Raw genomic sequence first — 12,084 nt, forward strand, 5'->3', positions numbered from 1 at the left:
AATTAAATAATAAACTGACTGTACACTGTTTTTCTCTCCTCAGGACACGTTAGTTCTGAAATGTTTTTCCAGGTGAAATGACACGTTTCCTTCAGATGGTGTGAAACAAGCTTTGAGATACGTTTCCTCTCATTTGTGGTCACGGTCAGTGGTGTCAGCCAATCATACGGTTCTGTGTTTCTCAGGGTGTCAATAAAGATCCTTTGAATTGAGTAGAAGTCAGCCTGCTTTGTGTTTCCGTAACACAACAGGATGTTTAACACATCTCTGTCTCTGTTTAAATCAGTGGTTCTCAAACTTTTTCTGTCATTCCCCCCTTTGGAGGAAGAAAAATTTTCATTCCCCCCACCCCAACAAAATTGTGACAAAATAGGCCATGTTTAACTTTATTGACATATCAAAATCATGAATATTCCTTTTACTGTGCTTTTTCACAACTAGAAAAAAGTAATAAAATGTGCATTCACTTTGCAAGAACAATATTAATGAAGTTTAGTATGTGCAAAAAAAGAACAAATGCATATCAAAATCCTGAATATTCCTTTTACTGTGCTTTTTCACAACTAGAAAAAAGTAGTAAAATGTGCATTCACTTTGCAAGAACAATATCAATGAAGTTCAGTAGGCCTATGTGCAAAAAAGGACAAATGCAGATATCTGGCAAGAAAGATGAGTCTGTGACAATTAATTCTTACCACGGCATTAATGGCTGCAATGAGCCTGTTTTGTGCTGCACATCTTTTCAAAACGGGGTTGCAGGCTTGATACTGCCACTCTCAAGTCATATTCAATATTGAGCCTGGATCTGTACTTTGTTTTTAGTGAGGCAACAGCAGAAAAGCCTATCTCACAGAGATAGGATGTGGCAAAGGGAAGCAGAATGCCCACAGCCCTTTGCTCTATGAGTGGATGCTCCCTCTCCACACCAAGCCAGAATTCAGTCAGTGTCTGTGCTGTAAACCTCATCCTCAGGGTGGAGTCTGATGTCATCTCAATGAACTGGTCCTCTTCAGCAGAACTGAAATCAGCAGGTACTGCTGCGTTGAATGGATTTCTTAGCCAGTCATACTGAGCACTGTTGTCTGGGAAGTATTTTTGAAAGAATCCTCTCAGAGAAGAGATGTGCTCTTGAAGACATGGAATCACTGTGGTGGCGCAAGAATCACTCGTTTCAGCAAATTCACTCAGATTCTCAAAGAAATCAACGTTTCCTTGATCAAGTCGCCTGCCCCACATCTCCAGCTTTCGAGTGAATGCGCTGATCTTGTCTGCCAGGTGAGGAAGGTGCTTGTCTCTGCCTTGAAGCTGAAGATTTAATTCATTCAGCTTTCCAAATACATCGCTGAGATAGGCCAGTTTCATCAGAAATTGTTCATCATTAAACTTGGTGGCAACGTCATGCATATCCTCATCCTCCAAAAACACCCGAATTTCCTCTCTGAGCTCGGGAGAGCCACCTGGCCTCGCTGTGGAACAACACAGCTGAATGTGTCGCTCCCATCTCATCACAAAGTGTGGAGAACAGCCGCGCTTTCAGGGGTCTTGTTTTGATGAAATTGACCACTCTAATGACGTCCGTCAGTACGTCGTTTAATTCAGGGCTCATCTGCCTTGATGCGAGCGCTTCTCTGTGTATGACACAGTGCGTCCATTGCGCATTTGGCGAGACCCGCTTGATTAGCGCCTGCAATCCCTGCTTTTTCCCAGCCATGGTCTGTGCACCATCCGTGCAAACGCCAATACAGTTCTCCCATTTCAGCCCATGTTCTGTCAGGTAACTGTCAAGAAGCTTAAAGAGCTCATCAGCTGTCGCTCTGCTTCTTATGTATTTGCAAAACAGCAAATCTTCATACAGTGACTCAGACGTGACAAAGCGCACATAAGCAATTAACAAGCAGTCTTTATTGCTGTCAGTCGCCTCATCCACTTGTAAGGCAAAGCGTTTGTCTTTCAGTTTTTCAGTGAGCTGTTCTTCCAGATCATCTGAAATGTCACTTATACGTCTTGCAACTGTGTCATTGGACAGAGGGACAGCCTTCAATTTTTCAGCGCTTTTCTCATCAAGCATAGTTGACACCATATCTAAAGCTGCGGGCAGTATCAGCTCCTCTGCTATAGTGTGGGGTTTCTTGCACTGTGCAATCCTATACGCCACTTTGTATGATGCTAATAGTGCGTTGTTGTTCACAGATGCAGCTTTTACAAACCGATGTTCCTGCTGACGATATTCACTGAGTTTTCTCTTAAAGAAGTCGAGTGGTTTATTGACGTTACTGGGGTGTATTGTCTCCAAGTGTCTTTTTAACTTGTTGGGTCTCATACTGTCAGCTGCCAGAGTTTTCAGACACAAAAGACACAGGAGTCTCTCTTCATCTCCGACCACATTCACCGTGAACCCAAGAGCAAGATAGGCTTCATCATATTTTCTTGACTTGGCTTTTTGATTAGGCCTACCGTCAACTGAGGAGGTCTCAGAAGCATCACTCATTTTTCTTTTCGTCCCTGTCAAATATCTCTCCATTTTGAAAACCAACAGACTTGAACACAGTTGCTATAAAAGGCGGGTGAAAGCACGGTTTGTTTATGGTTCCGCTGCGAAAAAAATTCCGACGTCCAAACATTAGTTCCCCCCTCCTTTCCCCCCGGGTGACTCGCGCCACCCCTGTGATGCCTCCGAGCCCCCCCAGGGAGGCGCGCCACACACTTTGAGAAACACTGGTTTAAATAAATGTTTTGCTGCATGTCGTCGGGGCTGAATGGAGCTCGCTCTTTTATTTTGACATCACATCCTGTTTTTGGAACACTGTTCTTGGTTCGCTTTGATTCAGTGCGCTGGTTAACACATGACGGTGAGCGCTGGGTTAAGGCTCATTTATTCTAACTAATATCATTGTCCTCACACTTCCATGTGTCCTTTATGTGGTCTGTGAGGTCATGAAATACATCCTGACATGTGGGTGGAGAATTCTTTTCACTGTATTACTGATTCTTTCTGTTCTGCCATTATTTAAATTTATTTGTTATTTCTTGCGGTAGCATCCCGCTTGAACCGCACCGCCTCCACCTTCTCTGGTGGTTCAAGATGCATGGAGAAACAACAACAAAATGAACACAGAATACAAACTGAGGGCTCTGTGTGTTTAACGATGAGCGTAAAGGATGCAGATGCAGATGCAGGAGCAGGCACAGACACAGATGCAGACGCAGATGCTGATGGAGGCGCAGACGTGCTGCCCTTTAACATAGCGGTCTGAATTCAAATCTTTAATCACTTTAATAACTTTACTGACACCCTGAGAAACAGATGTTTACTGTGCCAGAGTGAGTATGAAATAAAAACTGCGTACAGGAAGTCAACATCTACTAGAATTTGTTTTATACTCATGTCGCTGCTGATTGGTTGACACCTCTGACACACCCACCAAACCACAAGAAACGAACCTAAGAGATCCGTGAACACCTGAAAACAGAATCTGATCCACCGTCAGCATCCATTTTATTTCTACTGAACCTGTTTATCCCAACAATCAGCTGACTGAGTGTCGTCACTGTCAGCCCCGCCCCCTCCACACACACACACACACATACACACACACACACACACACACACACACGCCCCTCCCCCTCCTGTCAGCCCTGTCTCCTGGTTAATCCGTCTCTCGGTCTGCAGTCATCATGGCGGAAATCAAAACGGGAATCTTCGCGAAAAACGTGCAGAAACGGTTGAACCGCGCGCAGGAGAAGGTAAGAGCTACTGCTGCTGAGGATGATGAGGATGGTGGTGGCGGAGGGAAGGAGCTGACGGTGGGGGGACAGATGGAGGAGGACAGAGATGTATGGATGTGTAGTCCGCTGCAGGCCTGAGCAGCTTTCCTTCCATCAGTCTCCTCCGATATTTGTTTGTTTGCTTATTTATTTATTGTGTTTGAGTGTGTTTGTGATGATCAGACATAGATCTGCACAGACAGGGTGACGTCATGTTTAAAATCAGCTCATAAAACCAGTCAGGTCATTAGCAAACGGCGGAGTGTGTTTTTCGGTTCAAACAGACCCACGGTGGATTTTAACGCCTCGCGATGACGTCACATACGAGGTGAAATATGTCACGCAGGTAATTCATGTTTTAAATGAATAAGGTGAGGAGGTGTTTTCCTGCTCCAAGGTCGGCAGAAGGGGGGGCGGGGATGCCCTGTCCGCGGCGTGATGACGTCATTTCTGACGCCAGATCAGCTACCTGCATGTTATTTATAGGAGAGGCTGAGAGAGTTAGCTGATCAACTGTCACTAAAACAACATGTAAACACACACACACACAGTGTTCATCCACAGTGTGTGTTTTTTTTTATTTTTGGCTTGAATTCGAGATGAAATGAAAACGTTACATCACCACTCATTAACAGATAAATAAATAAGTAAAATCAGTTTCTTGGTGTTCAAGTCAGAGAAACAGTTTTCTGTTGAAAAGACGTTTAAAAAAACGATGATGGTGAAAAGACGTAGGTTCAGAAGTTTGAAGACGATGAATGTTCATATTTAGAAATTTTTTCACAAAGATTTGATACTGTGAGATCATTTTGAAATCACAGGTTAACTCCTGACCCCTGACCTCCCTAACCTTAACCCACGGGTCAGGACGTCCTTACATTTGATCCAGTTGAAGCTGAAACTGTTCAGTCCTCATGGTTCTGGTTCTCATATGATAATGAGAACTGTCCATGGTGCTGAAACAGGACCTGGTTCACTCTCTGTGTGTGAAGCTAAGCCCCGCCCTCCTGCACACAGGCAGTGAATGAGAGCAGCTCCTTATATAGACAGACAGCTGACCAATGAGATCACAGCAAGCTGACATTTGAGAATAAGCCCACCCAGCAAGAAGAAAAAATGTGTGCTGCGTTCAGGGACACGTTGATCTGAAATACAACCCAGACACTGCACATTACATATTAATGCCACAGTGGCGGTGGCATTGAGGGCGGAGCTGCTTCACAGCTTGCTGTTTAAAGAAAGTTCTGTCTGTCTGCTTGTTTCCTGTCTCTTAAACACACACTGACGTTCTTCATGCTGAAAACAAACTTCACCAAAACTATATTTACTTCCTGTTTGTTGGGTCATTATGTTCAGTTGACAACATGACATCACTGATGTTTAGGGATGCACCGAAATGAAAATTTGTGGCCGAAGCCGAAACTGAATATTATTAAACACTTGGCCGAATACCGAGTACCGAATACCGAATATCATTGTTTAGTTTTTCATTAGTTTTTGCAGATGAAAAGATAAGATAAGATACACCTTTATTGATCCCATAATTGAGAAATTCCAGATTAGTGTTGTCACGGTATCAAAATTGGGACCCACTGTGCGATACCAATGAAAATATCATGGTTCTGAGTAGTATCATGATACCACAGCGAAAATGAGGCGGATGTGCCTTTTGCCATTTATGAAAAGATAAATCACTTTTCTATAATACATCACTGATATTTCAATGGAATAAATTACTTATTGACTTATTCATACTTCAAAAACAGCATCAATAAGTGATTAACATAGGGGGGATCAAAATAAAATAAATAAATAAAATAAAAATCAACCAGCCACCCTCCTCCCCTGACAAGTAAAGAACAGTCCCTTCATAAGTAAAGAACAGTCCCTAAAGTGCGGTGAGGTTTGTGGACCGTTACTGCCACAGAGAGAGAAATGTGAACGGCTCGTTTCTCCTCTGACACGTCACATACCTGTGTTCGGCTGGCTCGGCTGTTCAGGTACTTCTGGGCAGTCATGACACCAAGAAGAGGATATTATTGGAACCAACTTCTCCGTCGCCGGTAAGCCGATGGCCGCCGTATTTGACAGGAATACATTACTGTCTGTGTCTGTGACCCCCGTTCAACCCACAATCGGTGGGATTCGCCTTTCGTTTCTGCTGCTGGTTGAAATCTGTAGGCTGCTCGCACAGTGTGCTGAATGATTTAAGCCTATTTTGCTCGCTCAAAACTATTTTTAGTCACAAATGCGAGTGCCGTGACGGACGGATCGCCACACTGCCGACATTTTACTCCGCCGGTCATGGCACGCCGTTTGATTGCATTATCAAAACACGCCGCTATTATTCGGCCTTGCTTTTAACTTATTCCACCGAATACCGAATGTGTGTTTTTTTGCAATATTCGGCCGAATATATTTGGTTACCGAATATTCGGTGCATCCCTACTGATGTTTTCTGTTGGTCTTAAGTTTTACACCTCAACAAAAACATGTTTATTATTTTGTGCTCAGTCACATTTTTCTTCTGACGACACATTTTCTGTTGAATGAAAGTGATGGCAGACATGAATCTGTTTCATCCTGTGTTTGGTCAGGTGCTGCAGAAACTGGGAAAAGCTGACGAGACCAAAGATGAGCAGTTTGAGCAAGTGGTCATCAATTTCAGGAGACAGGAGGTGAGCGATGTTTACATACCAGCGTCACCAAATCATTAGGTTGTTTTGATGTAAACAAGATTCATGGACCTGAGCACAGAATAACTTTGTGTAAGTTCATGACTCAAACTGAGGCACACAGACACGCTGGACTGTCTGCTGGAAACATGAATGCATTTTGTCACCATAATGAATCTCACACCGTTAAAGACAAGACGACCTCATGTACATGTGAGAGCGCCCGCTGTTGCAGGTTGGTCCTTATGTATAAACGTACCTGCTGACTGTGACGAACGATGGCTGGAGAAAAGACAAAAAGAGGAAGAATCAGGGCAGAACTTGATTTTGAAAATAAAGTGGAGGTTCAGTTTGTAAGTAGGAAGATGGATGTAGGAGGGGCCAAAAACATTAATGGTCAGAACCAGTTAAAAATGTGATCGTCCTTTAAGTCAAACCTTTCTCAATGACCTGAAGAGTTTCTACTGTAGATCGAACTTTACATGATGTTGGACAGGAAGTGATGAAAGACTTTATTTCTTATCAGTGAGGAAGCTTAATAAGAACAATGAAGCCCATCTTCTTAAAGACTTGGGGTCCTGGGGTCAGGGCCAGGGTCAGGGTCAGGGTCAGGGTTGACCCTTGAAAGGAGTTATTTTGTGGTTGTTTCAGTCTCTGATGGACAGACATGCCGAACATTAACCTCCATATTGTGTTAAACTATAGAAGAAGTTCTGGACAGACATTGAATAACACTGTGACCACGAAACCAGATTCCAGACCTAACCCCGCATGCGGCAGATGACCAACCTGATTGTCAGAAAACAGGAAGGCATCACGATCCGCCAAAATAAAAGCACTGATGTAGAATATTTCCGTGTGTGTTGTGTCAGTCTGAAGGCTCTCGGCTGCAGAGGGAGATGAAGGCCTACATGTCCGCCATTAAAGGTGAGAAAAAATTTATTGTTAAGTCTCACAGAGACAAAATGATTTAGAAAATCAGCTGACTGAGTTTTTGTCCCTGCAGGGATGCAGCAGGCCTCCATCAACCTGACTCAGTCTCTGCATGAAGTCTACGAACCGGACTGGCACGGAAAAGATGACGTCATGGTCATTGGGAAGGTCAGAGTCACAGAATCGCCCACATGACACCTGAACACATCACAGACAGATGACAGATGTGTGTTCACAAACAGCCAAACTGAAACTTTAATCTTTGAGACGTTTGTGTTGTGGTGCCAAGAGTCGCCACATCAGTGTTACCGCAAACACTTGTCATGATCAGGTGATTAATGATAGCTGTTATCACATGATGTCATGTTTGTAATTGGTGACATCACAGTGAGGAGAAGTAGAATCATTTCCTGTCTGAGAATCACCGCCTTGTTGTGGTTGAGGGGTTTGAGCTTCCCTGCGACACTGGAGGCAACAGCTCCTCCAACAGGGTCCCCCAAGGCCACTTGGTCCCAAGTGAGGGGCCAGACCAAGAGCTACTGTCCGACCCTGAACATGGAGGTGGAGACTCCTCCTGGAGCCAGACCAGAGGGCGGAGCTTGCTAGCTTATCACCGTGGTTTAAATCAGCCCACCCCACAGGGCACCAGGTTCCCCCCAGACCATTTTCTAATTCACAGAGAAAATGTGTTCATTCATGCTGAGATTTTTTTTGCACTTTTCATATAATTAGCCTTTTCACCGCCCTGACAACTGTCCTGACAACTGTTCTGACAACTGTCCTGACAACCACCCCGACAATTGTCCTGACAGCTGTCCTTACAACAGCCTGACAATTGTGTTCAGGTGTCATGTGGGTGACAGCTGTCCTGACAGTCGCCATTACAACCATCTTTACCACAGCCCTGACAACTGTCCTGACAACCGTCCTTACAACAGCCCTGACAATTGTCCTGACAGCTGTTCTGACAACCGACCTGACAACTGTCCTGACAGCCATCCTGACACTGACAACCACCCTGACAACTGACCTGCCAACCATTCTGACAACTGTCCAGACAACTGCCCTGACAACTGTTCTGACAGTCATCCTTTCAACCGCTCTTACAACCGCCTTTACCACCGCCCTGACAACTTCCCTGACAACTGTCCTTACAACCACCCTTTCAACGGTCTTAACCATCACCCTGACAACCGCCCCGACAATTGTCCTGACAACTATCCTGACAACTGCCCTGACAACCACCCTGACAACTGTCCTAGCAACTACCCAGAAGAGCATTCCCCTGATGTGTTCATGTTGGCAGCAGCTGCTTCATACCCCCACTTGCCGTGTCTGACACTGCTTCGTGTCTGCTGCTTCCTTCTCTCTGAAATAAGGTTGCCCGTTCATGCTCAGTGCTGTAAAAAGCAGCTTAAAGTGTCCGAGTGCATAAAAAAACTCATCAAAATAAAACTTGTTTTTTAAAAAAAAAAACTGCCGGGGGTGGATCTTTCAGATCCCCTGACAGTCGTCCGGGCTTACCCTGCCTACACCACTGACTGGCCTCTGACCTCCTGGCATCGGCCCCCTGCCAGTAAAAGTTGACTGTCTTTTTCATAACAGAATAAAGTTTCGATGTGTCACTATGACAACATGAGTTGATGTGTGTTTGCCACAGGACTGTGATGCATTGTGGGAGGACTTTCATAACAAGCTGGTGGACTCGACGCTGCTGGACCTTGACGCGTACCTGCAGCAGTTTCCAGACCTCAAAGTAACAAACCGTTTATCTGGTGAAAGATTCTTTGACAGTGTTGATGCAGAAACTGATTCTTCAACGTAAAACTGAAACTTTGTGACATTTCAGACTCGTGTGGCCAAAAGAAGTCGGAAACTCATCGACTACGACAGCGCTCGTCATCATGTGGAGACTCTGCAGATGTCAGGGATGAAGAACGACCGTAAGATAACAAAGGTGAGCTTGGTGATCTGTGATGAAACATGGATTTCATACAGCAGTTGTTATCTGTGGTGCGTTCAGGTGCTGCGTGGAGGTCAGTTTGTTAATCAGACTTGTTTCTGTTTGAAGGCAGAGGAAGAGTTGAAAAAGGCTCAGAAAGTGTTTGATGAGTTGAACGTTGGTCTACAGGACGAACTGCCGACTCTGTGGGACAGGTAAGTCGTGTCTTAAGCCCTAATTGGACGGGATTATTTTAACATGGAGACGTGGGGTAAAGTAATTATTACCAGGGATTTTAGTCCCATCTGAGCAAGCCATGTCTGTAATCATTATGGATAATGTCAGTAAAAATTACGGTGACTTTTACCTTCTGTAAACGGTCGGGAGAAAAAAATTCCTGGCCCAATATTAATTCCGTGCTAACGCGATCCTCTGTAAAAATGTATGTAAAAATTTCTTCACGTCCTGTTTACAACCATTTTGCTGCGTTTACAACTATTTTTTACGCGTTTTTTCGATGATGGAGGTGCTTGAAGAAGCATTCCGTGTTGTCGGCAGTCGTGATAGTGGACATTTTTCTAATGATGGCATAGCCCTACGTGGGAGACCCATCATAAAGGATGAGAAGAAAGCACTTTTCAGAGCCACTAGACTTGTGGTTGCGTTAGGTCGGCCTAATATAAATCCATATTGCTAATCGTTGTGTACACACAATCTTGATCATGGGCAATATTTCATATTGGGCTAATCATTAGAGTCTGGGCAGCTAAGTTGCCAGGACACTATTGTAATCCTAGGTATTCTTCTTCTTCTTCTTCTTCTTCTTCCAAGGAAATCATACTTCCCATGGGTGAAAACTCACCAAACTTTGCACAAAGGTCCAGTCTCATGCCAGATATCCTCAGCTGTAAACTCAAGCCAATAGTCCTGATGGTGGCGCTACAGCAAGCGTCTAAAGTTCAAAAATTTGAAAATTCATAACAAATCAACCATACGTGCTACAACTTCACAACTTTCATCAAACTGTAGCCCCAATACTGAAGAAACTTTTGTACATTTAAACCTATTAAAAATTATGAAGTTTATCACTGTTTTTTTCAAAAACTGTAAAACTTCTTAAACCTATCTCCTCCCACAATTTTTGCTCAATTGACACCAAACTTGCTACAGAGCATCTTCAGACTGTCCTACACAAACTACATTTCTCAGATTTTTGATTTATCAAAAATCGAGCCTACAGTGCATCAAAATCTTTGACTGTAAACGGTACTGTAAACATATACATGCATTCTTGCTAAATAAATGAAAATGAAAATAAATCTTCAATGTTCATGAAAAAAAATGACAAAATTTTAGAGTCATGGTAGATGATGTGCGGCAAATTTCAGAATTTTATCTCAAAAACTGAATTTTTGACAGCATTTTGAATTTTGCTCTGATGTGAACAATTGGAGTCAATGTAAAAATGGCAATTTTAAACATCAGTTTTTCACTTATGGAGCAAATCGGTCATTGATACAAACAAATTACCAACATCTCCATGCTATCTAGATGCAATATGTGTATTTTCAGATTTTTGTTTCGATAACTGAATTTTTTACAGTGGTTTGAAATCTGCTTTTCCATGCATGGACGGCTGCTAAACCTGCACTTCTGGCTTAGTCAATTTGTGAAGCTACACATGAACTGTCACTGACTAATTAGCTCAGTGAGATAGAAATTGATCCTTAGTCTCAGAGGTTGTGAGTTCAAGCCTCAGCTGATGCAAAAAGCAGATTGTGTTGCTAAATGTCTTCCAATTCTTCTGCTTGTTGCTCAGAATTGCCTAAAAATGCCCGGACCCGACCCATCGCTGTGCAGCAGCTATAATTAATTATTATTATCCTTCAGCTGATGCTTTATGCCCTGCTCCACCAACATCCTTCACCACAGCATAGCACACACATGTTGACAGGGAGATGACGCCAGGACACTGAGTAGAATTATTTTGTCCCGTGTGAAGCGGACGTTTATATTACAGACATCCTGTGGTAAACTGACATTATTCCACATCCCTATGTAAAACTAATCCTATCCTAATAGTACTTTATGCACACCTGTCTGACACAGGAACTGTGTCTGTCGATCGCCACTTCATGTGTTGTAAAATATTTTGATCGATCGATCAATAAACATTTAAATTATCAGGAGAAAAACAAAGTCTAACCTTTAACTCTTTGGTCTCTGCAGCCGTGTCGGCTTCTACATCACCACTTTTAAGAGTGTGACGCACCTGGAGACCAAATTCCACCGTGAGATTTCCCTGGTGAGGGGGTTGGGGGGGTGGGGGGGTCCTTTGTCTTTACATCAGACACTAAAGGGCTCAGCTGTGTGACCAATGGGATTGGAGCACTTTGTGACATATCACTTGTTACCTCCCTGCAGGTTTGTCGGCAGCTGTACGAAGTGATGACCAAACTGAGTGAGCAGCACTCTGACAAAATGTTCACCATCCAAGGAGCGCCGAGGTCAGTTTCATTTTGTCCCTGAACACTATTTGATGAAAACAGCTGGCCGTTTGTTTGATTGTTCGAAAAAAAAAAAGAGATGATCTCAGAGACATAAGTCTTTTTGTGTTCATTTCCTGAGTCTCATCCGTCTTCTGTCCTCAAAGTTGATGTTTGTATGAAACATGTACAGGCACCATCTCCTGAGTCCGAAAACATCACAGGAAGGTTTTCTGTGCAGCTCATGTTTGCATAAACATAAGGTCTATTTCTGCAGGATATT

General features: G+C 43.5%; 1 protein-coding gene across 16 annotated transcripts in view; it reads left to right on the top strand.

Moving 5' to 3' along the window:
- Positions 1 to 3,597: 3,597 nt before the first annotated feature.
- Positions 3,598 to 12,084, top strand: part of amph (amphiphysin) — a 37,517-nt gene continuing 29,030 nt past the window's right edge. For 10 of the 16 annotated variants that reach the window (XM_033649622.2, XM_033649624.2, XM_033649628.2 and 7 more), the window contains exons 1-8: positions 3,598 to 3,744; positions 6,363 to 6,443; positions 7,313 to 7,367; positions 7,447 to 7,541; positions 9,034 to 9,129; positions 9,223 to 9,530; positions 11,545 to 11,620; positions 11,740 to 11,822. In XM_033649622.2, the coding sequence (XP_033505513.2) occupies positions 3,676 to 3,744; positions 6,363 to 6,443; positions 7,313 to 7,367; positions 7,447 to 7,541; positions 9,034 to 9,129; positions 9,223 to 9,530; positions 11,545 to 11,620; positions 11,740 to 11,822 (863 nt within the window). In that variant the 5' untranslated portion in view covers positions 3,598 to 3,675. The remainder of the gene's footprint in view (positions 3,745 to 6,362; positions 6,444 to 7,312; positions 7,368 to 7,446; positions 7,542 to 9,033; positions 9,130 to 9,222; positions 9,531 to 11,544; positions 11,621 to 11,739; positions 11,823 to 12,084) is intronic. The other 6 variants (XM_033649627.2, XM_078173499.1, XM_078173494.1 and 3 more) reach the window with 1 other exon arrangement.

This window comes from Epinephelus lanceolatus, chromosome 12 (genome assembly GCF_041903045.1).
Source record: "Epinephelus lanceolatus isolate andai-2023 chromosome 12, ASM4190304v1, whole genome shotgun sequence".
Lineage (NCBI taxonomy): Eukaryota > Metazoa > Chordata > Actinopteri > Perciformes > Serranidae > Epinephelus > Epinephelus lanceolatus.